Below are 25,264 nucleotides of genomic sequence, written 5' to 3' on the forward strand. Positions count from 1 at the left end.
AAAAGAGTGTTTCCTCACTGGTTGCTGGAGGTTGCTGGGACAATGATTGCTCAAGTCCCAGACCGGTCAGTGACCTCCCTGGCAACCAGTGAGAAAAACCCTGGGAAAAATGCTAATTCCCTAACTGGTTGTCACAAACCTCTGAGTGATTGCTTTGGTTGCCTGCAAATATTCTGCAATATTTAGTAGTGAAACTGTAAAAACTGCAGCACAAACCAGAAATGGAGCCCGCTGGCCTTCAAAATAAAACTCTTATAGAACATGTTGGCTGCAGCACTGACTTTTACTTTGAAGGTGAACCTCCTCCGTTTCCACTTTGTTGCAGTTTTTACAGTATTACTGCCACTCAGGTAGTAGTTAGTATTTGCAGGCAACCAAAGCAATCAGACTGAGGTTTTTGGTGCAGCACTTTCTTTGGAGCCGATTTCACGCAGTGAGAGTCCGAATCCTCCGGGAGCCTGTCAGGGAGCGATCACACCCACTGTGGAGGACCACCCTGCAGCACCATGAGAACACTCAGTAGAGACCACAACTGGTTTTTGTGAGTGTGTTTGCTGTATGTGTTTGTTTCTGCTGTGGAGTTTAACATGGGACTCTGAGGGGCTGCCTCAATGCTGGCGCCTCTGCTGGCCGCTGGAGGACCTGCAGGGTTGGAGCTCCAGCTTGGGGCAGGAGCCAGCAGCAGCCCCCAGCCCCAAGCTGGAGCTCCAGCTTGGGGCTGGGGGCTGCTGCTGGCTCCTGCCCTGGTGCTGAGGGGCAGGCCGGCTTTTAATCCGGGACGGCAGAAAGCGGCGAACTGCTCCTTTAAACTCTAAAGGCTCCTTTTTTCCATTTAAACTCCTCCCTCCCTCCTCTGCGCGCAGATAGGATCAACCTGTTGTGCCTGATCTAGGATCAGTTCAGCCTGCGGTTCCGTGAACCCGCACGGGCTCCTGTGAACTGATCCGGGGCCAGTGGAGGTCCCCGGCACCCCCTTCTCCTTCCAGCCTCCACCCCCGCAGTCTTTTCCTTCCACTCCACTTCAGAAGGAGCGAGCAGCCCGTCTCCGTTCCCACGCCTCCGACAAACGGCTTGAATCAGCAAACTGAGCTATATGCGGAAACGAGCAGTGTAAAACCGCAGCACTGTGCGGAATTATGCACGTTTCAAAGCGGAATAACGATACAGGGATCGCCGCGAACAGGCCCTCCACTTTCTCCGCTGGAGTAACTGCACAGAGGGGGACGTGAACTTTTCAGGCTCGCTTTTTAACATGTCGACGGTTCGCTGGTGAGGGATCTTTGTATTTGTATTTGCATTGTTTGTGGGGAGGGGACCTTTTTAGATCATCTGAGGCATCTGTTTTGGAGACTGTGCTTTTTAAGGACGTTTTTCTTGGAGGGACGCGGCTGAAGGACCCCCACACCTCAGGAATTCGACGCCTGTAGCTGAAGTGTCCGTGAACGCCGCACGGAGCTAGCTAGCATGTAAGCTAGTTTGGGGAGTTTTTTTGTTGGATTAACGGATTAAAAGGAGAAAAAAGGCCGTTAAGTTGGCGTTAACGCCGTCTGTGAGGGGCCTCCCGCACCGCCAACCTTAGCTAACTGCTTTCCTGGAGGGGGGGCGGTCTTGTGGGAGTTTTGCGTACTAACTCTAAGTTAGCCCGAAGTCGCTCCGGGCGTTAGCCGCCGCTAGCGTCCAGGCATGCCGCAGCTGCGCAGGGAGGACGGGGACGACCTGGGAGCCGGGGACGACCTGGGGGCCAGCGACGAGCTGATCGCGTTCCAGGACGAAGGGGAGCAGGAGGAGAAGCGCAACGTGTCCGCCGAGCGCGACCTGGACGACGTCAAGTCCTCTCTGGTCAACGAGTCCGAGACGAACAGCAGCTCGGACTCGGAGGTGAGTCAGAGCTGGGCCAGCGTGGGGCTGCCGGGACTTCAGCGGTGCTCGGTGCTTTGTTTACCCGCTCTGTGTGTTCCTCTGTGCAGGCAGACAGGCGCCCCAAGCCCCGTCCAGATGTGGAGAGCAGGGCCAGACGGAGCCGGCTGTGCGAGGAAGGTAAGACGTGCAGGGGTGCAGCTGCAGGTAGGGACTATTTCCAGGGCTGGAAGGGTTTATTAATCCCGCTGAGGGAGTAGGCTGCGGCCGCCGGCGGTGCGCGGAGAGCAGCAGCAGGAAACAGTGGAGCTCATCAAACTCTGAAAACTCACCTGTGACACGGTGTGTCCAGGTGAGTCTCTGCGGGCACTTCAGTAACGTCAGCGGCGGTATTTCCCACGTTTATTTCTCATTTATTAGCATTTGTATTAATAATGTTCACAAACAGACTTTGACTCAGTTTCAAGGATATTTAATATATATTTGTATAAATATTTGTAACATTTTGGGGCATCTTTTGGATTTTTTTAGACTTTATTTATTTGGATTTAGTTGTATTTTGACATTTTATTAATTTATTACATTTATGTATTTGTTTATGACTTTGTTGGAATATTTTATTCATTTTATTTAGACAGTTTTTCATTTTTTTTAGGCGTTCAATAACATTTGTAATATTTTAAATATTTTTAACTTTCTTTAAGACATTATTTTCTGTTTTTAGGTTGTTTTGGGGCATATTCATATTTTATTATTTTTAATATTAACATTTTATAATGTTAATTTATTACTGATGGTAATATTTTTATTCATATTTCTGCCATGTCAGTCTTTTAAGTAATGAATTTATTTATTAATAATCCATCATATCCTGGGGGTTTGGGGCATTTTTAGAGCTCTTTTGGATTCTCTGAATCATATCATTACATTATGTTAACGGCATATTTTTGGGTTAACCCTAGTTTTTTGCCGTTGATTGATTTTCCATGCCCAGGTTATTGTAATCACAGCAGCAGCTGTTTGATGGTTTCCTGTGAGCTCGGCTCCTCCAGTGTAAAAGTCTGAGGGGTGCAGCTCGTTCATTGTCTGCCTTCAGCTGTAAAAAGTTGCCCTTTTGAAAGTCTCGATTGTGTTGACCGTGTTCTTCAGCGCTGAGGAAGCAGGACGCAGGGCTCCTCCAGCCGTCGCCCTACGTCGGGTACCCGTTCTTCATGTTCCCCGACCTCGGGAACCTCTGCAGCCCCTACCTCGCCAACGGAGCGCTGACGCCGAGCGCGCGGACGGTAAGACGCCGACACACTTGCTCAGGTGAAACTGAGCCTTGCTCTGAGGCTGCAGGTCAGAGTGCAGCAGCCCGCTTATCATGTTTAGATTTTATTACCCATCATGTTTTTCAGGCCTAATATTGAGCGTGTTTAGAAACGTATGTCTGTGTAGATTCTCAGTTATCCAGGTCATAGTAGTCTCTGGAGCTTGAAAAAGGCGACTGGACTTCTTTTTGTTTCTTGAAGACGTTTCACCTCTCATCCGAAAGGCTTCTTCAGTTCTCAACCAAATGGTGGAGAGACCCAGGTATTTAATCCCCTGTGGGCGTAGTCCCCTGGAGGTGGTTATGACCCTCTATTGTTCATGTGCGTGAACACATGTGCCCAGGTGTGAAGGGGGCGTGGGTCATATTTAATCAGTGGTTTCAGTTGAAACCAATTTAGGACTCCGCTCCATTGTTTCCTGTGGCCTATTGAGGTCACTGGAACAAAGGTGTGAATGGGGGTTGAGACGTCTGGGAAGGGAGCTCAGGACAGCACTGTAAGCGGGGGAAAGTTGGTGACGTAATCCACCTCCTCTGTTCAATGATGGTTGTTCACAGTGGACATAGATGGCTTCTTTCACTCCTCTTTCAAACCATCTGTCTTCCCTGTCCAAAATGTGGACATTGGCACATTGGACATTGGCGTCTTCAAGAAACAAAAAGAAGTCCAGTCGCCTTTTTCAAGCTCCAGAGACGTGTTTAGAAACATTTCTCAGATTTTATTCACATTTTTTGGACTTTTTTCATAAATTTTTATGACTTTTTTATTTTCATTTTTCATAAATGTTTTAATTAATTAATTTTATTTATTAAAAGTTTTCATGAAATATTTCCTGGAATTTTATTACATTTTTGACTAATTTTCTGCCTTCTCTTGATATTTTTATTTTATTAAGATATTCATGTTTTTAAATGGTTATCGATATTTTCAGACACTTCATCCACGTCAGAGCGGTCTGATTTATGTTTGGGGTGTTTGTCAGCACACTCAGTGAGCTGTGGTTAGTTTTGTGTCTGTGATGTTTGCGTGTTTTCTGGGATGTTGTCGTTACATTTGTGATGGTTCGTTCAGGCTCGTGCACGTGACAAACTTTAACCCCAACTCAGGAAGCAGCAGCGCTGCGGGGGGGTTTGCAAATTGAGACGAGGAGTGTGTGTGTGTGTGTGTGTGAGGCAGGCCTGGACACAGTCTGAGGTGCTGCAGATTAGCTGCTTCAGCTCGGAGGACTCACAGCAGGATTTTCGCAGCCCTGCAGCTCTCGGGAGGCTCAGCTGGGATTAGGGGTTAATGCAGCGGAACGCTGAGGGGCTCTAATCGGAAAGTTGCCTCTCTGTCAGACCGAGGAATTAAAGCAAACAGCAAAGTTGATGGTGACCTCCAGCAGAAGGTCGCATTAAGGTTGTTCACAGTGTGATTGCTGTGGAGCTAAAACACTGCAGAGGGAACGGGTGTGTTTATTGCAGACTGGCAGGTTTCTGGAGTTTCTGATGCGGTGTGGGACACACTGACAGAGTAAAGACGGATGCAGCGCTGGGACGTCACCCATCGGTGTGGGTGCCGCTGAGTTACCAGACGGTTTTATGTGTTGGCACCAAATGTGGAGGACGAGCAGGGCCTCTTCTTGAGCTTGTCCCAGTGTCATAATTTGACCCCTGCGGTCACGGTTCCTGTTGGTTCCTACAGCTGCTGCTGTCTGTCTGAGAGCACATGATCCTGACCTTCAGCCCTCTAATGACCCACGGGCCTGGGGGGTTTCGTGCTCGAGCAGCTCGGTCGGGTTTCCTTTGCTTCTCTGGTTTGTTTGAAAGTCTTACAGGTGCACTCTGAGGTCTCCTGGATAAATCACCTGTGTGCGCTAACAGCAGTTAGAAACAGAGCTGTGATTGGTCAGCAATTACAGGTGCTCCTCAGACTTTTCTGCTCGCTGCTTTAAAGTGATTGGGATGAAACTTTATTCATATTCTGATGTTAGATTATGGATTATATTCTGCATCGTATCTAGAATTTTGAGACATTTCACATTTTTAAATGTGGCCAAAATAAAGTCATTTGTCTCCGAATGAGTTTTAATGTAACAGGTTCTTATTGTAAGCCGCAGTGATACTGACAGTTTGCAGCTGCTGTGTCCGTGGGGAGCGTGCTCACAGTTAGTGGGGACGGGTGTTCCAAGCAAGAACACACCTGCGTGTTTCTGGGAGCTTATTGGCCCCTCAGGACGCCATGACAGACCGGTGACTGCTGGTGTTTGTTGACTGTTGACCAATCATGTGTGAGCAGGCTTTGGTTGCAGGCAGGTTTAGAGCGTATCAAAGAGATTTGATCGGTTTCCTGTTGTTCAGGTGTGAAACAGCACAGGTATTCCTGCTTTGCTCACAGTTCAGACCTTGTGCACCTTTTCACCCTCTGAGTGTTTATAAGGGAGGAGGAGGAGCGCCTGGCAGTCTGAAGGCGAGTCCGAGTAAACAGGCTATCATTATTTGGACACCAGCTGAACCATAATACAGGCTGTTTACTGACGCAGAGACAGCCTGTCTGCTCACCTCCGTCTCAGAGCTGCGACCGCTCGCCTCCGTCTGAGGGGAACACGCTGCAGACCGGTGAGGTCAGCACTGCAGCTAAAAGTACAGAGAACTCAGAAACAGGCCTGCGAGTACTGCAGACATGCTAAAGCTGCAAGTGTGCTTCAAGGCTCTAAAATAAGTCACGCTCTGTGTGTGTGTGTGTGTGTGTGTGTGTGTGTGTGTGTGTGTGTGTGTGTGTGTGTGTGTGTTGTAATCCAGTGTTTCAGGCCTGTGTTGTGCTAACACATGCATGTTGATACATGCGACTGACTGCAGTGCCTCTGAGTGCTCACTGTTACTGTAGACTGTACATAAAAGATGGATGGAGCCACTTTGAGTTTGAACAGCTGAGTCACAGAAATGCCCCCCACCCCCACCCCGACCCCCATAGGAGGGGAGTTTCTGTACCAGCATGTAAACGTGACATTTTCTCATGGGAGTCTGTGACTGACTCATTGCTGGCGCCTCTGCTGGATGTCAGAGGAACTGCAGGTTGCTGGGTTTCATTTTTCAGCCTGGGGGGTTTCAGCAGGTCATATCAGCTCGACGCAGTGGTGTCTGAACGGTGGCAGGGCCGCTGGATTTAAAGCCCTGCAGGAAGAAGGTGCTGGGTGGATTTTTGGGTGAAGTTCAGCTTTAAGCGGTGGAGCAGCTCCCTGCTGTTTGGTTGTGTTGTCAGTATTTTTGCTCCTGCTGAAGAAGCTTCATGCAATCAGCGTCTGGTGAGCTGAATCTGAGGCTCCGAGCGTTCATACCTGAGTCACACCTGAGCAGCAGTGAATGCAGCAGGAGGGCTGAGGGCAGATGAGTGCTCTGATATCAGCCTCTCTGTGCTGACAGAGCCGTGTGTGTGTGTGTGTGTGTGTGTGTGTGTGTGTGTGTGTGTGTGTGTGTGTGTAAGTGTGGCGGCGCCTGTTTGGTTAAAGCTTTCAGCAGGCCGGACAATCCCACAATTCCTTTGTTTTCCCTCATATTGTCTTCAGAGTCTTAAAATACCAGGAGGATGACCTGTTTAAAACTACAGACACACACACACACACACACACACACACACACACTCTCCCCTGTTAAACACAATAACAGAGCTGTGGAAACTCAGAGTTCTGCTTTTCTTACTCCCTGTTTGTGTTGGAGCAGAATAGAAACAGCAGCGCTCTGCTGGTTTGTCGTGAGCGTGGAGGAAAGAGGAACCGCTCTGTGGGTCACACTGACGGGCTGCGTTCACTGCACACTCTCAAACACCTTCATACAAAAGGCTACAACACAAAGGTCCAGTCCTGAGGCCGAGCCGGACCGTAACAGGGAGTCACCGCAGCCACGGCCGGCCTCGGTGAGTGGGTGAAGAACCTCTCAGGGAGCGACCTCACCAAGCAGAAAGGGAGGGGCTCGGTTTTACCTTCACCTCACTGTCAGGGCGGCGGTGTCGGCACAGAAACGCCTCCTTCCAGCCTCACCGTCCAGGACACGAAGGCCATCACATCACTGAGGAAAGACCAACACACCACCAGCCAAAATGTGCCACCATCCTTCTCTCAGCCAGAATAAACCCCAGCAGCTGCAACAGTCATACGGCCTCCTTGACCCCACAGCTGATCTGGACTTCCACAGGTCTCCAAAGAAGGAGCTGCACTCAGACTGCGTAGCTGCGTAGCTCAGGCAGTAGAGCAGGTCACCTACTGATCGGAAGGTCAGCGGGTCGATTCCTGGCTACTCCAGGCTGCATGCCAATGTATCCTTGGGCAAGATACTCAACCCCAAGTTGCTCTCCGACACAACCGTTGGAGTGTGAATGTTAGATAATAAAAGCACTTAGTTAATCATGGAAGTGCTTGTATGTGGGTGCATGTAAACATGTTGTGTAAGTGCTTTGAGTGCTCAGACTAGAAAAGCTCTATAAGAACGAGTCCATTTACCATTTAGACCTGAAGCTGGATGACTGAGAACCTGCACAGACACCAAACTGCAGCTTTTAAATCAGCACCAAACCATGTTCGGAGCTCCTCGGTCAGGCGCCATGTTGGCTCTGATCTGTGACTTCGGAGTGTCTCCCTGCTTTGGTCACCCTGTGGTCAGGCTCTTTATTCCTCCATGCTGTGCCCTTTGACCCAGGCACCGGGGCTTAACACTTAGGGACGTGCTGCTCCGGTTACTCAGCCACAAGAAGTACTCTCACTTTGTGAGAGCAGCAGCTTCCTGTTAAATCCAACATGTTATGACACAACGGGTACCCGACGATATGACACCGGCTGGCGCTGCGGTGCCGCGTGGTTCTGCAGGACTGTGATCATTTGTAGGGCTGAGAGGTGTGATGGCGTCCGTCACGGAGCGTTCCCACGCTCGTGGGGTTTATGTGTTCGTGCTGACCGAACGATCTTCTACGAGTCTCCTCCCTCACAGCGCGCTCGCTTTAGAGAGCTGAAAACCTCAGACGAAGCTGAGAGCTTCAGGCTCTGCTGAGGTAAACTAATAACTTTCCCCAGCAGTAACTCTGATTTTATGCTTCCTTCAGTAATGCACTCTGTGTGTGTGTGTGTGTGTGTGTGTGTGTGTGTGTGTGTGTGTGTGTGTGTGTGTGTGTGTGTGTGTGGGTGTTCACATGCTTGTTAAAGAAGGAGATAAGGGTGATGCTGATCTAAAGGTGGTGGCAGCAGTTTCCTCACTGATGGGGGCGTGCTGGTTCCTGTCTCAGTGATCACGAGGCCACGCTTCTCCACCCTGGCCTTACTGCAGTCCACAGGGTTAACAGTGAGGTGATGCTCCTCTGGATTGGGGTCAGAGGTCACAGCTGATTGGATGAGTGAGCTCCTCGGGCTCTTTCAGGGCTGTTTGTGTGTGATAAAGAGTGAGCGTGATGCTCAGCAGGATTTCCAGTTTGGATCTTATCTGTCGCCCGTCTTCCTTCGTGTAAGCCGGCTCATTGGCCCGTTCCCTGCGTGGGCGTGTCCACGTGGTGCTTTGGTGTGGTTGTGCTTCAGGAATGTAAACACCTGGTTATCGGGCGTGTTATCTCAGCATCAGTTTCCTCCACCATCCTCTCTGCACCAACTAAAGTTTTAAGGTGCAGTAACACACTCAGAGCCTAAAGACACCTCAGACTCACCACAGATTCACCTCTGAGTGCAGGTTGCACTGGACCACCAGCAGATCAGCTTTACTGGCCCCCAGTTTGGATTTACTGGTCTACAAAAAGCCGGTTTAATGACTGTCTGTGCTGTAAGAAGACAGCATCATCTGTGAGGACGTTCACATTTATATTCCAATCTGTGTCAGTAAAAACATCATCAGAAATGAGTAAACCTGTAAAATAAATGCTGGGCTGAGCCTGTCTTTAGACTGCCCCCTGCAGGCTGCAGGTGTCTCTGCTGCTGAGTTTAAAGCTCTCTGTGTGTCTGCATGCAGCCAGCTTCACTTTAGCTGCTCCTCCTTCAGTCCTGCTGTGACTGCCTGAAGCACACGGGCTGGAAGCAGCTGGAAACATCTGGACACATGGCAGAACTCTCCACACATGAGGCTGGATGAGGCACTTTAACGCTGACCGTAAGAAAAAACTCCTCATCGAGGATCCATTTCAGCCCCTTTGCTTCACAGCCGAGTCCATCAGGGGTAACAGATCAGCTGGCCAATCAGCTGATCAGTCAGCTGATTGGCCAGCTGGATCAGCACACTATTTTCCTGGCCCAGGCCATTATCTGGGTTATATCGATCCCTGCTGTGTTCATGCTTCCAGTTCAGTTACTCTGTCTGTGTGTGTGTGTGTGTGTGTGTGTGTGTGTGTGTGTGTGTGTGTGTGTGTGTGAATCAGAGTGTTTGTTTCTTCATATTTCCTGAGCTTTGCGTTGTTTTTGTCTTCCTGAGGGAACGTGAACGTGTTTTCTTTAAGTCGAGCATTAAATTCAGTTTTGCTGTGACTGAGCTGCACGAAGTCTGGAAACAGCTGATCCTTCAGTTGACCAGGCAGTAAGGTGCCCTGGTTTTTGTAACCAGTCCTCTGACAGGTTTGAGGCTGCTGCTGTGGAGTGTCAGATTAGTCAGACCTGCTGGAAGGAAACTCAGATGTGGACCTCAGCAAAAACTTTATTAAACTGAAGAAAATGATTTCCTGCAGTGGTTTAATCCCTGCACCCAGTAATCCTGCCCCAGATTTGTGTCACTGCTGGGGTCATTGGTAAATACCGCACAGGAATACTGCAGACGTGAGAGTAATATGAAGTCACTCTTACATGCATGAAGGATTATGGTTGGTTTATGAAGTGTGTGTGTGTGTGTTTGCAGTACCTGCCGTTTCAGTGGCCGCTGCTCGACGTCCCAGGAAGAGCTTCAGTCCGAGACACAGCGACTCCCTCACACCTGGTAAGACCTTGACGGAGCACCTCAGGTCCATGCCGGTGGGCCGGTTCACAGCTTCTGTGGACCCGCAGATGTGATTGCAGAGCAGTGGAGAGCACGGGACGGGATGAGGGTTAAACGTGCATGTCGAGCTCTGATTGCAGTTCACAGGTTCAGTGCAGAGAAGTCATGCATGTTACTTGTGTAGTTGATCAGAGTTATAACGATCATACAGACAGGCAGTCTGAGACTGTGTCTGTATTTGTGTCTTTAACACTGACACTGATACCAGTATTTGGTTTCAACACTGATATATGAGCAGATATCTTTTTATTGTCCTCCTGCCCGACATGAACCGTCCGTCTGTGAGCTTTTACCTTTCCGCTCGGTAGAAAAACCATCAGTGGAGTGTATAATAGACACTATGTAGCATCCAGCCTTGTACAGAGTGCTGATCTGTTTCCATGGAGATGTTTGTGTTTGTTCCAGGATGGTTACTGAAATATATTTGTAGAAATGTTAAAGCTAATCTCTGACAGCATGCTTCCAATAGTTTTGATTTAATGAGTTTTGTTAATATTGAACACATCTTTGCTGGAATCTGTATGATATCTTTACTAACCTGGGGGGGGGGGGGGGTCTGTTGGTATCCTGACTCCTGCATTAGTTTGATATATTCATTGATGGTGGGAGGACGTCTCCATCACTGATGTCTTGCTGCTTTCAGGATCATTGTGTGCAGTTATGGATTTACTGCTCAGATGAGTTGGTTGCAGAGCGCCCTCTGGTGGACTAACTGTAGCACTGACGTAGTTGAAGGGTTTGATTTCTTTGGTGTCTTCCTGACTTTTGTTAAGTTTCATGGATTGGACATGATCATTTTCACGATGTCCTGACAGATTGCTGCACATGCATCATTCAGGAAGCGTCAGAAAGCTCCCACCGTGATTCCTTCTGTTTTTACAGCTTCTGCAGGAAACGCTGTAACTCTGGTCCTGCTGTTACCAGTATTAAGGTAACGCTGTGTCTGAATCATCACTCGTCTCACAGAGAGCCGACCTGCGTCAGTCTGATTTCTGGGTTCAGAGGGTTCCTCTGAGTGTTCAGTGAGACGAGAAGAACATGTTTTTAATATCAGTGTCAGAAAAGGATCTCTTCTTCCATCTAACTAAAGCTCAGTAATCAATAATACTCAATAATAGTTTCAGCTGCTGTCCCTGTTTGTGGCTTCAGTCCAACAGTGTGTCGATGGTGCAGCACCCCCACGTGTCCCACCTCCACCCACTGCTGTCCTACAGCCCCGAGGCCTTCTCCCCTCCGAGGGCCTCACCTGGTTTCTCTCCTGAAGCAGGTAAGCAGCCTCACCTGCCCTCCATCTTTAATCCTCTGGGCCTGAATGTGACTCTGAAGCTGAGCTGCTGTCTCTGAAGCAGGGTTGTCCAGGACTCCCGCCTGCTACCCGGTGTCTCCAGGAGCAGTGTCTCAGATCCCCCACCCTCTTGGATGGCTGTGAGTAGGACGCACATTTTGGTCAGTCATGCTTATGGTGATGTTATTTATGGCTTCCACCAGGGGTCGCCTCACAATTATATCACAATATTTGAAGGAAACTTGATGATATTTGTGACGGCAGAAAAACTGTGCTGAGCGTGTTTAATCGGTGAGTGCAGCTGACGGGCAGAAACAAAATGAAGCGCTGCGTCACTGATGACACACCTCCTCATTCAGAGTGTGACTCTGGAAACGAGCTGCCAGCAGCATCGTGCAACAGCAGCGACAGCACGAGTCAAATGTGAGCCGAGGAAGAGTTTCCCTGGAAAAACAGCAGCGTTACTAATGACAGCCACGTCTGATTCAGTTTTAGTCATAATTTAGTCATCTGAACAGCTTTAGTCGAAGAATTATCGTAAGAATATAGTCGACTAAATCTGCAGTCGATTCAGTCGAATCAAATATAAAGGGTGTAAAGTGTAAATGCTCTTTCCTCAGTTCCCTTGAATTAGTCGTTATACACACTTACACAAAATTAAACATTTATTAAAAGTTATGAAATATTATTAATGCTTGAAAGACCAATATACACACACAAACATAACATACCTAACCTCGTTTATTGAGCATAAGGATAAAATATTGATGAGTAGGCCTGCTCTGCCTGAAAAATATCACACTGTTCATAGGGCTGGGTGATATGGACCAAAAATAATATCTCTATCTTTTAGCTGAATGGCGATAGATGATATATATCTCCATATTTTTTCTTCCCAAAGGTACAAACAAAAAGGCTCCGTGTCCCAAATGTCACACAGACATTTTTATTAACATTCAGCTGCAGACGTTCATGAGAAACTACTCAAAAATAAACTATTGACATATTTAAATAATAATGCTCCTCAAATAAATTAATGCTTTTTCCCTCTATGAAAAGACTCACAGCTGTGCTATTAAAATGTAAACAGAAAAGGCTGACTGATTCTTTACAAAGCCAGTCAGAAGTCTACTTCACTGGAAAGTACTTCCTCCTGTGTGTACTCCTGTACATCCAGTACTGTGACAGACTGAATGAACAAAACTCCATCTGCAGGATTTTAGCATCTCAGTAAATCCACAGACATGCGCTGACGTATCACAGCAACGGGCCGCAGCGTCTGCAAGCACATAAAAGAAAAACCCACTTCTGCTGTTACGGTCACGTGACTTACGGTACAAACCAACTTCTGCTGCGTGTGGCGGCGCCCTCTTACCTGCAGCCAGGGACTCTTGGGGGTCCGGGCGATGCCAAAGCGTACAAAAGGACGCAGTATGAAGGCTGTAAAACACGGCGACAGCGGAGGATTTCAGGTTTCTAAAACTCTCCAACCTCACCGGAAAAAGTCGTTAAATTTGTCACTAGTCGCTTTTGGGGAAAAAAGTCACCAGCGGGGTCTGAAAAGCTGCTAAATCTAGCAACAAAGTCACTAAGTTGGAACACTGCCATGTGGTCGCTTCCTCCCTGATTAACGGGTGAAGCAGAGAGGGGGGGCAGAAGAGAAAGATGAACTGGTGGAGCTACAAGTGTGATTGTAACGTGAACTAGACTACATCGATATAAACGATACAGTCTCATTTTATATCGTATATGAAAATATATCGATATTTTTTAAAACTCGATATATCGCCCAGCTCTAAGTGTTCATAAAAAACTGCATATTACGTTCTTTATGAAACTGAGCACCACAAAAGCAGCAGTGCCATTTAGTGCAAAAATGAACACCAAACATGACAAAACAGCTAATGTATTAATAATTAAGACATCAAAGGACAAATGTGTCCATACACCGGCTCTTCTTTCTCTCTGCTCACATTGTTTACATAACTTAGTTCTTTCAGAAGTAACAACAAATCACAGGCTAGTTTGGCCTTCCCGGGTTTAGAGCAAATCTGTGCATTTGATTGGATGTTTTCCTAACTCGTCCCGCCCTTTCACAAAATTAAATAAGTTCTGATTGGATTTCATCCCTGCCAAGAATTTTCATCTTGTTTTCATTTGTTGACGAAAGTGTGGCTTAATTTTTATCCTTTTAGGTAGTTTTTATTTAGTTATCGTCTCGTTTTCATCATGAAAAAAAGAGTCGTTGACAAAAACTATGACGAAAATAGTTCATCATCTAAATTAAGACTGAGTAGGTGGAGCCTGGAGCTGCAGCAGCTGATCAGCACTGCCACACAATCACACTGAGAAGTGTTTCCTGTCTGGGACGTGTTGGGTCAAACTTTTTAACCAGTTCACTTCAGTTTCATTTATATAGCACCAAATCAGACCAACGGTCGCCTCAAGACGCTTCATATTGTATGTAAAGAACCTACAATCATTACAGAGAAAACCACATCAGGAACTTCTTCCACCGTTGGCTCTTCCTGGCTCGGTGGAGTCATGTTTACTTTGGGTCTGCAGATATCCCCTCCATCGTAGCCTGGTTGGAGTCGATGGTGTGCTGTCTCCACCTTCAGCAGGAGGTGTTTTTGTTGGAGTAACTTTGTTTTTGCTGCTGCTGCTCCTGCTGTCAGGTGTGTAAATGCTAAATGCACTGGTACTAGAGTCTCACAACCTCACTTGTAGACTCTGTGATGCATCGGGGCCAACTCGGCTTCAGTGTCTCGCCAAGGATACTTTGACCCATGAACAGGAGGAACCAGAGATCAGAGGCAATGAGCCGCCAGTCCTCCCCCATAGGCCGGTACCCCCCCCGCACGAGCCGAGAATGCGGTCCCGAGGCCCCAGGCACCTGACACCCAGCAGAGGCCCCCACCCACGCCAAAGAGGTCTGAAGCCACCCCAGGTCACAACCACCAAGGGAGCGGGCCAAGAGCCACACCAAGACATCCGGCCATGAACCCCGGGACCTGCTGGCACCCAACACCCCAGGGACAGCAGTGGCGCTCAGCGGGGAGCAGTGGGAAGCGATAGGGACGGGTGACTCCCACCCTCCGCAACTGTGTCCCACAGGTGCCAAGGTTCAGCAAGCCACAGACCCAGGCCCTGCTGTCCACACACACACAGGTCATATACTCATACTCACACATATGACCATCACACATTCATGGGCACACATACAGAACTCACATGGACACCAAGTGTGGGTGAACGGGTACCAACACAGAGCCAGTGGCACCCTAGGGAAGCAGCCAACCCGGCCCCAAACTACTAGCCAGTTCCCACCCCAGGCAGGGTGCATGAAACTGGTGTGTGGAAAGACCCGCGCTCCCAGTAGACATCTCCAGTGAGCAGAGCCTCCTCCTCAGTGTGAGGTTACCTGCAGAACGTAACCACCTGGGAAACTACTCCTCCGATAGCTTCCTGTGACCGCCTATCACAGCACCTCTAAAGCCTAAACTACCTCTGACATGGTTGTGAAAGGGGGTGATCTCCAGAGACATGGTTATCTCTGCCATTAAGCTGGATGTTTGCAGTTTTTGGCACTTGCTTTCCTTTCAGTGTGTGAGCAGTTATGGTTTGTTAATCCAGTTTAACCTGTTGAGCAGCTGCTAATTACAGCTGTCACAGTGGAAAAACATCTCAGATTCACCAGCGCAGGGCGCTGAGCAGAAAGTGGACGGGGTCGAGGAGAAATGTGTCCAGGAAAACCTCCAAAGCTTACACAGTGAGGGGAACCCTGACGTCCTCAGCTGGCCTGATTAGTGGATGCAGCATAAATAGACAGAGCCCCTCAGTAACAGCGGCTGGGCTCGTTGAGCCTGCAGAGCCGGTTTCTTCACGCATTAAATGGTCTCAGGTTAACAGGAAGCGGCTCTGCCGTAACCGTCTCCTCACCGTCTGCTCGTGTCTCTGTCTGCAGGCAGGGGCAGCCCATGTACCCTGTGGCCGGGGGCTTCACACCTGCAGCGCTCGCCATGAACGCCTCCATGTCAGGGTAAGTGAGCGACGCCTGTAAACGGACTGCTGGCTCATGTTTTGGATGCTTATCTGTAGTTTGAGGACAGAGTCAGAAACATCCCGCTCAGTTATAACCAGCACCTAGAAGCGTGATCATCTTACCTCATCGTTATGATTGCTCGTTAGGCTCCAGGCTTCCTGTGGAGAATGAAACGGGGCTGAGAGCCCATTTACATTCATAAACTAATAATTCACACTTATTTTACCAACTGTTGCTTCACCTGCCCGTCACATTATCAAAGTAATCCTGCATTCAGGAAACCTTTGGGGTTAACTAGCATCAGAGCAGTGACATCTGGTCCTGCAGCTGTTAGCCACCTTTATTACAGGTTATTACAGCCAACGGTCTGTTAGTCCAATGAAGCCACAGCAGCCATATGATTGGTCAGATAATTGCATTAAAAATGCTCCAGAGGTCCAGTTCAGGGACTCCAGTTAGCTGAGGTATTTGCTTTTAAATGTATTTATTTATTATGATTTATTTATTGTCTTTTAATGTTTTATTTGAGTGTAGTCCTTGGGCCTATAGGTCTTGTACAGCACTTTGGTCAATGTCGTTTTAAATGTGCTATATAAATAAACTTGATTTGACTGAGGTGAAGCTAGCAGACAGCTAGCAGCTACAGCCGCCTGTGCCACCATCCGCCTGTCAGTCAGAGAGGCCACGCCCCTAATAATGCAAACTTTATTTAAACAGGTCTGAGCTGGAGCCATCGCTGTGTAAAAATGTTCTTGAAGAAATCACGTGATATTTCTTTGTAATGTGAAGTTTAAAGCGCCGTCTAACGATAACGTGCGCGTGCTTTGTCATCAGTCTGGTGTCGAGTGGGTTCTCTCCTCGTTTGGTTCCCGCCCCTCAGTCGTCCATTGCCCGCTCCGTCATCGTTCCCACGGGCGTCAAGCAGGAACCTGAAGGCGACAGCGTGGGCGGGGACAGCAGCGTTCAGCCGCGGTAAACACAGCAATCACCTCATTTCAGCACATGCTCATGCCACCCATTCTGTCACCATGATAACGCACGCCATGCACCCCCCCGTGTTCCCACAGGAAGGCGACGCCTGAAGTGAAACACGAGGGCAACGAAGACAGGAAGCCGCACATCAAGAAGCCGCTCAACGCCTTTATGCTGTACATGAGGGAGGAGCGGCCCAAAGTGGTCGCCATGTGCAAAGTGAAGGAGAGCTCGTCCATCAACCAGATCCTGGGACAGAGGGTACAGCTGTGTGTGTGTGCACGCGCGTGTGTGTGTGTGTGTGTGTGTGTGTGTTTATTTGATGGATTTTTTTGTCATTTTGGGAGAAACTGGAACATTTTCACATCAGGAAAATATTTGAGGAAGCGTTTGGAGAATGAGGTGATCATATTTGAAATCATGATCAATAAAAACGATTGTAAGCATTACAGAAGACACGTTTCAGGTGCCAGTTTAGCTCACCTGGTTGAGCAGGTGAGCATGTGCAGCAGCTCAGGTTCGAGTCCCGTCCACAGCCCGCTGCTGCACGTCTCCCCCTCTAGTTCTTATGGGCTTGACACACGGGGAGCGACAAATGGCCCTCACCGCCACTGAGGGGAAACCCCACACACGGGACGCAATAGCGACATCACTCCCCATGTGTCGAGCTGCTGACTGCTCTATCAAACAAAAATATAGTGATGAGCTTGGAAACATTTTAACTGTTTAAACAGCTGAATTTTATAATAGATCTGAATAACTCGAAGTTTCAAATTTAAAAGAATCACTAATCGTGATATTTATTGTGGTATTTGTTCGTGTAGTTCTTCATGAATGTTCAGAGTCAGTGTTTGGCAGGGAAAGATCCCGATTATGTTAATAATGAAGTCATAATGTGGAAAGAAGGAAAGCCTAACGTGGCATTGTCACAGCATCATACAAGTCTGGGACACAAACGTTTCAACTTTATTTAAAATCGGTTTGAGGAACAAAGTCTGGCTTCATTGTTACTGTGGGATCATTTGACCGCAGCAGAGAGAGCACCATCACATGTTTAGGAGATTCTGTTGTTACTGCAGCATTATTAATAATAGCAGTGACAAAAACAGCAGCATTTAAAACGACAGTGAATCAGAAGTACTTCAGCTGTGAGAGACAGAATCTAACAAAGATCCAGAAAATCACATTGTATGGTCAATGACCTGCAGAGAGCAAATGTCCAGGCCTGTTTGAAGTTCACCAATCCAGAGAAGGCACGGGAGAAGGTCACGTGGTCATATGAGACGGGGGGGGGTGGAAACGCCATACTCTGGGGGTGTTTTTCTGCAAAGGGGACAGGACGACTGCACCGTACTGAAGGGAGGATGGATGGGGTCATGTATCAACAACATCCTTCCCTCAGATATTCCTTTTCCAGTAGTACCTACTCAACACAACTCGACTCGGTCTTGTTTCCATTACAATTAAGTACCACCTCAGTGTGGGTGGAGTCAATGTAGTCCAGTAATTGCTTTTCTTTTTTTTTGTAACTTTTGTCTATCCACAGTATTCCTGACTTCGCGCCATTACCCCTAATTCATAGTGGAAGCCATTTTTTAAATTTCCGCTTGAGCTGTTGTTCACAGTTGTTTGCGGTTGTTTATGGTTGTTTGCGGTTATTTCCGGTTGTTCGCGGTTGTTTACGGTTGTTTATGGTTGTTTATGGTTGTTTATGGTTGTTGTTCACGGTTGTTTACAGTTGTTTACGGTTATTTTCGGTTGTTCGCGGTTGTTTACGGTTGTTTATGGTTGTTCGCGGTTGTTTAAGGTTGTTCACGGTTGTTTGCGGTTGTTTATGGTTGTTTGTGGTTATTTCCGGTTGTTCGCGGTTGTTTATGGTTGTTCGCGGTTGTTTATGGTTGTTCACGGTTGTTTACAGTTGTTTACGGTTATTTTCGGTTGTTCGCGGTTGTTTACGGTTATTTCCGGTTGTTCGCGGTTGTTTACGGTTGTTTACAGTTGTTCGCGGTTGTTCACGGTTGTTTACGGTTATTTCCGGTTGTTCGCGGTTGTTCACGGTTGTTTACGGTTATTTCCGGTTGTTTGCGGTTGTTCACGGTTGTTTATGGTTGTTTACGGTTGTTCGCGGTTGTTTACGGTTATTTCCGGTTGTTCGCGGTTGTTTACGGTTGTTTACAGTTGTTCACGGTTGTTTACGGTTATTTCCGGTTGTTCGCGGTTGTTCACGGTTGTTTACGGTTATTTACGGTTGTTCGCGGTTGTTAACGGTTGTTTACGGTTGTTTACGGTTGTTCGCGGTTGTTTACGGTTATTTACGGTTGTTTACAGTTGTTCACGGTTGTTCACGGTTGTTTACGGTTATTTCCGGTTGTTCGCGGTTGTTCACGGTTGTTTATGGTTGTTTACGGTTGTTCGCGGTTGTTTACGGTTATTTCCGGTTGTTCGCAGTTGTTTGCGGTTGTTTATGGTTGTTTATGGTTGCGGGCTTACACACTGGCTGTTGATTTTGAGACTGCAGTTTCTTTTACCTGGCCTAAATGGTACCACATCGGAGGTGGATACATTGCAGGGATGCTTTAAAAAGCAGCGAGGTAACAGTGCCTCACCCGTCACCTCTCCCTAACAGGGTAGATGACATGAAACTATGGCCCAAAGTCAGCTACATCGACAATACCTTGTTTTTTCCGAAGGTGTTGATGGTGAGGAATCACGTAATTATAAGAGCACTGAATAGAGTGCTATTCAGAAACAGTGGACGGGCTGAAGGCTGTGATCGGGGAGACACGCAGCTGTCATCGTGCTAACGGCTACGTGTTTACATGTGGAAGCCACGCAGTGTTAAAGCTTTGTGTAGGCTGTATGCTGTAGTGTCACAATATAAATAAAATAACGTAAGAGGCTGTACATTACAGGAAAGCTTAAAACATAAGGAAAAAATACAGTAATAGGATGTGCAACTGGGTAGAATAATTTGGGGGGAAAAGAACAAAATTACAGAATAAAATAATTTGAAAAAATGTACAGACTGATGTAAGGCAGCTTACAATTTACATAAAAGAAAAAAATCAAATTAGCAGCAGGGATGTAAATAACTTATTGCATTTCATTTTGTTGGGAGCAGTGATTGTTATAAAGTCTAAGCTGCTGGGAGGAATTAGCTGGTATCTTAAAGATTAAAAAGATATCAATAACAAATGTGATGTTTAAATGAAACCTATGATCGGTTATAACCTTTTAATCAATGTTTAGGCTGAAGTGCTCTCAGAGCATGCACAGAAGAGGAGCAGCTGCCCAGATCGATTCATTCTTGTTAACAATAGCTTGCACTGTAGGTGTAACCTGAACTCAGGGGCTCAGCGACGCAAACGCACCGAGACAGTGTTAGCAAAGCACCAACGAAGCCACTTTTCCTCCTCCAGAACACATGAGCAGTTTTTTCAGCCACGCCAAGCACACAGTTCTGATCTTGGCTGTAATCCCTGCAGGGCTTTCTATCAGGCATATATTCAAGTTTCTGAAAATCAAGCATCACAGTTACAACAAAGTGCATCAGATTTGTGGCACAACTGTAGAAAAATCAGACTTATAGTGAGCTCTGCAAGAAAAGTTCCAGTTCGTGCAACCACAAAAAATCTGAGCACGTGTACCCCTGCTTTAGTGGTAATTATGAAACAAACTATGGTAAAGAAAATGAAGTTAGAGCTTGTAATCAGCTGAAAGAACAGGGCATGAACACCATTCATACGGGTACTGTTATCAGCATGCACGAGCCATGGCGCTCTGCTGGTCCTGATGGGATCATTGACTCAGATGTGCTGCTAGAAATAAAATGTCCTGTACCAGCCCATCCTCCACTCACTGAGCAGCTTACCCAGAAATACAGCGACATCAGATCGGTAGATGGAGAGCTGCTGCTGCAGAAATCTGGAAGCAGTTACAGCAAGTGCAGCTTACAGGGTTTTGCACAGGTCCAAAGACTGCCACACTTCTGGACACCTCGTGAGCACGTTTCATTTACAGTGCAGTATGATGAAGCAACAAGTAAAGAGCTGGAGAGGCTTTTTACTGCTCGTCATTCTTGCCTCGACTTGTAGAAGAGTATGCAGCTCAGTGAGAGAAACTCAAAGATTATGGGCAAGATTTAATGCTCATGTGACAACTGTAAATGTCAGACATTAACATACAGCCAGAGTTCAGTCTCTGTCCTTTCAATGAAAGGAGACATTCAATCTGAGATTTGTTGAATATTTCACCACAACAAAAATGTACATAATTTAAACAAATGGGAAATTAATGACACACTGATGACATCAAATGCTGCAAATAGTTTTGTATTTTTCTTCAAAAACTTGTTGCCATTTGTGTAAAACAGTCATTGTTCAGTTGATTGCACTATATGTGTACTGGATCTCATAACACTGTATAGATCAGATTAAAAGGAGACCTGGGTATTATTGACTCTCTGCATATATCAGTCAGTCAGTCAGTCAGAATACTTTATTGATCCCAAAGGGAAATTACTACTGTTACAGCTGCAACCGTTTCATTTAAACGAGTAACCCTAAAACACAATAACATACACTAAAGGCATAAAAGTATAAAGACTAATATATGTATTAGTTTTGCATATATATATGTACATCAGACTGATCACACATGAGATCCTCATGAGACTACAGCAGCACATGTTCTCAGGTTTAGGAGCCATGCTGGTAGGAACCGTTTCTCATAGTATTTTGAAGACTTTCAAAATTGATCTTTGATCATGGATTCATTGATCTTGGATTATGGATTCTGACATTGGCAGTCTGACGGGTGTATGTTACCTGTTCCTCAGGTAGTTGTCCAGGTTTTTTTGTGAAAGGAGGAATTACTAATCTAACTTTCCTCTCAAAGAGCAAGTCTTTTATTGTGAAACCTCATCACCGGGCTTCAGGCATGTTAATGTTCCACAGTCCACAGTGATAAACTTGTCACTGCATCGACCACCATACGCAGCAGACACAAACACGATTAGTCCCCATGGTGCAATGAAAAGCAGATGTTTGACTGAATAATAGTGGCTGTATGCTTCTGCGCTGGAGTTTGGGGATTGTGTAAAAGGCTCTCACTGCAGCCTATAATACATGTGGTTTTTCTGCAGGCATCGTTGAATAGTTTCTCTTGGCAGCCGTGGAATTAATGGTCGGAAAAGTTCCTCCAGTCTGTCTATCCAGTAGGAGATGATCTTGCTCTGTGGTATATGAACCTGGCAGCTATCGCACAGTTAGTGTCATTAAGACTCGATCTTGCACAGGCGTAAATTCATTATCATATCCTTCCAGTGTCGACACAAGAGTGCTAAATGTTTCTGAGGCTAGTGTACGGCAGAGCGTCTGCATCATTTTGAAGAATAAAATATCCAACTTCATCACACTGACTCATCGTGTCCTGGACATCTTTTCTGTGGGACGTTTTGCAGTACTGATGCTCTTGTTGTGAAGGTCCTGAGTGCAGACGTGGCTCAGGAGGTTGTGTGGAGATGCTGTCCTGGTCTGGGATGACTGAAAGTTTTTTATACAGCTACAGTTGTTTTAAATAAATGACAAACTGCCTCAAATAACATATTCTTTATGAACACAAACCTCAGACTTTTACAGCCCTGGGGGCTAATCTCCCCTGTTTTCTGACATCCCAGCACACAAAAAAAATGATTTTGCCTGAATTTGGGACGTGGATTGTTGAATTTCACTGTAATTCAGTAAAGGCCGAGGATTGCATGATTAAAATGTGAAACGGGGACAAACCACATTTACAGTTTCACTCACAGATTCGGCCGTTTTCTCGATGTTGCTGGAAGCTGTCTGGCTCTCAGTCATAGCCCAGATAGAGCTCCAGGTGGGGGTACTAAAAAAGTACCTGGTGCCAGGACCTAATGGAAAAGCCTACAAACCGCGTCGAGCCATGTCAAGTAGGTACTAGTGCAAACGCAGCACAAGAGCGTTGAAGATGGGTTGTGGCTGGGTCTTCCAGCATCACAATGACCCAAAACACAGTAACTAGGGACTGGCTCCTTAAGAAGCATTTCAAGGTCCTGGAGGGGCCGAGCCAGTCTGCAGACCTGAACCCAATAGAAGATCATTGGAGGGAGCTGAAACTCAGTGTTACCCAACCACAGCCCTGAATCCTGAAAGATCTGGAGAAGATCTGAATGGAGGAGTGGGCCAAAGTCCTGCTGCAGTGTGCAAACAAGAACTACAGGAAACGTGTGACCTCTAACTGCAAACACAGGTTTCTGCACCAACTATTAACTTCTGTTTTTCTATTGTATCAAATACTTATTTCATACAATAAAATACAAATGGATTATTTTCTGGATCTTTTTTTAGATCCTCACAGTTGAAGTGTACCTACGATAAAAATTAGAGACCTCTTCATTCTTTGGAGGTGGGAAAACTTCAGAATGAGCAGAGTATCAAATACTTATTTTCCTCACCGTATGATGATTATTATCACTGTAATAACGTCAATCATTTGTCTTTTCTGGGGTGGTGTAGCAGCTTTATTTGATGGTGTATGAAGGCAGCAGGGTGGGAGAGGAGATTGGGGAAGACGCACAGCAAAGAACAACAGGTCGGGACTCGAACCTGCGCTTTGTCTCACGGCACACACGGTCGCCTGCCCTCCCACTGAGCCCCCCCGGCGCCCCTCATTTGTCATATTTTAAAATAGAAAAACAAATCATTTCACGCTGGAGCCAAAATCCTGACAGCTCTGATTTTTGCTGTGATTTTGATCTCCCTGATCCGGGTCCTCTTCCTGTTCAGAGGGAGTCACCCCCCCGCTGTGGCCCAGTGCTGCAGGGTCTCCAGCCCCCCCCAGGCTGTTGTATAAATGAACCTGAGTCTCAGTGTTGTTGTCGTGGTTGTGGACCTGTTGTGTTTTGACGCGTTTGGCGTGTTTTTCCGTCCTCAGTGGCACTCGCTGACGAAGGAGGAGCAGGCCAAATATTACGAACTGGCTCGGCAGGAGAGGCTCCTGCACGCCAAGCTTTACCCCGGCTGGTCCGCCAGAGACAACTACGTGAGTATGAAAGGTCATGTGAAACGAATCAGAGGCTGTTTGTGTCAGCTGACATGCTCACGGCTTGTTTCACGCAGGGGAAGAAGAAGAAGAGGAAGAGGGCGAAGATGGAGATGAAGCTCGAAGGTGAGGCGATGTTCACTCTTTGATGATGTTGAAAATATCAGACTGATAACATTTTGTGCGTCTGCTCCTCAGTTGCCGCCACAGCGCCGTCGGACGACTTCCCCCTGCAGCTGAAGAGGCCTCGCATCTCCGTGTGCGCCGAGGAGACACCGCTGCACACACAGGCCACGCACACGCGCCCTCACCTGACACAGCCGCACAGCATCTCCCACCTGACGCACACCCACCTGTCACAGGCCAGCCCCGCCTCCTCCTTGGACTCCCCTGCGACCCCCACCACGGCGCTGGCCTCGCCCGCCGCCCCGGCGTCGACGCACACGGAGCACACGCACTCGTCGTCCTTCGGCGGGCACACGTCACCGTACCCTGAGCAGCTGCAGCCGCTCTCCCTCACCACCAAACCCCAGAGGCCGCCGCTGTCTCTGAACCGCGGTGCGGTCACCACGGGGCCCTCCTCCGAAACCCTCGCCTCCTCGCCCCCACCACCACGACCCCCTACTCTGCGCTGCCAGCCTTTCCTGGCCCCGCCTCCTACCTCCTCGAGCTCTCACGGTGCCTTAACTCAGCAGCGCCGAAGAACCAATCAGCCGTGAAGAGCGGCAAAATCTGACCTCGTTTTTAACGCTGTAAATCCGCCGCCGTTTTTAACGCTTTTTTCTACCTGTGTCACGTTTTGTACGAGAATAAAAGGACGAGTAATTGGTCAATATTTGACTGCATCTCAGACCCCCCAGACTATTTTTACAAACTTTTTAAAGACACTTTTATGAAGTAATGGTGAGGTGAGGGGGCGGGGCTTAGTTTGTGTAACGATGCTTTTTTACCTGCTAGTTTTGAGTGTTTCCTCCTCTTCGTCAATAAACCTTCACTCAGCTCTCGGTGTCAAAGCTCTCTGTGTCTGCACTCTGGGTCAGAGGTCAGCGGTAACACCACGTCTGGTTTATGGCCTGCAGAAGAAGTCGATGCTTCAGAGGTCAAAGTCGGATCGTATGAAAAATAAAAATGTACAAAGTGAAAAGCTCTGATAACATCTGTAATTTTACAGGTAATCTGATTAAAGTAACGAGCTCTGATGTTCCTGCCATTAAAAGATTATATTTGGAATTACCTACAAACGCAGGTAAAAAGCAGCTGATGACCTCAGGAAGGATCTCATTGATCGCTCATTAGAACCTTTGGAACATGTTCAGACCCTCGAGGACGCCTTTTCCTGAACAGGTGAGGACAAAGGTGTACACAGGTGAGCGAGTCTGAAGCACCGTAGACTTGTTCCTTCATGGTGGTGTCACAGGAGCGCCTCCGTCATGCAGACCCTCAGGAAACACTTCACGTGTGACGTTCTGCTTTTCTAACGTCTGAACCTGCAGCCGGGACCCAAACAGGTGTTCTCTGAACAGGTGAGAGCGTCCTGTGGTTCCAGCTGCAGGGACAAAGATCATCCTTCACTCCAGGACTCGGGCTTTGGTAGGCTGACGGCAGATCAGCTCCAGTTCACCTCATTCTGTCAGGTAAACACAGCAGTGCTGGAGAGGAAACCCCAACAATCGGATGACCCCCTGTGATCAGTGAAGAAGAGGAGGGAGGGTGCATCCTGGGAAATCCTACAGTCACCTGATCCCAGGACAGACCGTAACAG

At 47.4% G+C, this 25,264-nt stretch overlaps 1 protein-coding gene across 2 annotated transcripts; it reads left to right on the top strand.

The window, feature by feature from the left end:
• The first annotated feature begins 914 nt into the window (after nucleotides 1-914).
• LOC115777067 (transcription factor 7-like 1-B) lies at nucleotides 915-24,628 on the top strand. 2 transcript variants are annotated; one of them, XM_030724889.1, is made up of 12 exons: nucleotides 915-1,878; nucleotides 1,968-2,037; nucleotides 3,007-3,140; nucleotides 10,001-10,078; nucleotides 11,288-11,405; nucleotides 11,485-11,563; nucleotides 15,391-15,465; nucleotides 16,303-16,440; nucleotides 16,536-16,701; nucleotides 23,395-23,502; nucleotides 23,580-23,628; nucleotides 23,701-24,628. In XM_030724889.1, the coding sequence occupies exons 1-12, from the start codon at nucleotides 1,684-1,686 to the stop codon at nucleotides 24,219-24,221; spliced, it is 1,731 nt and encodes a 576-aa protein (XP_030580749.1). In that variant the 5' UTR covers nucleotides 915-1,683; the 3' UTR covers nucleotides 24,222-24,628. The 2 variants fall into 2 exon arrangements, with proteins under 2 accessions (XP_030580749.1, XP_030580750.1); XM_030724890.1 differs by having other exon boundaries at nucleotides 11,488-11,563; nucleotides 23,701-24,627.
• The last annotated feature ends 636 nt before the right edge of the window (nucleotides 24,629-25,264 follow it).

This window comes from Archocentrus centrarchus, unplaced genomic scaffold (assembly GCF_007364275.1).
Source record: "Archocentrus centrarchus isolate MPI-CPG fArcCen1 unplaced genomic scaffold, fArcCen1 scaffold_42_ctg1, whole genome shotgun sequence".
NCBI lineage: Eukaryota > Metazoa > Chordata > Actinopteri > Cichliformes > Cichlidae > Archocentrus > Archocentrus centrarchus.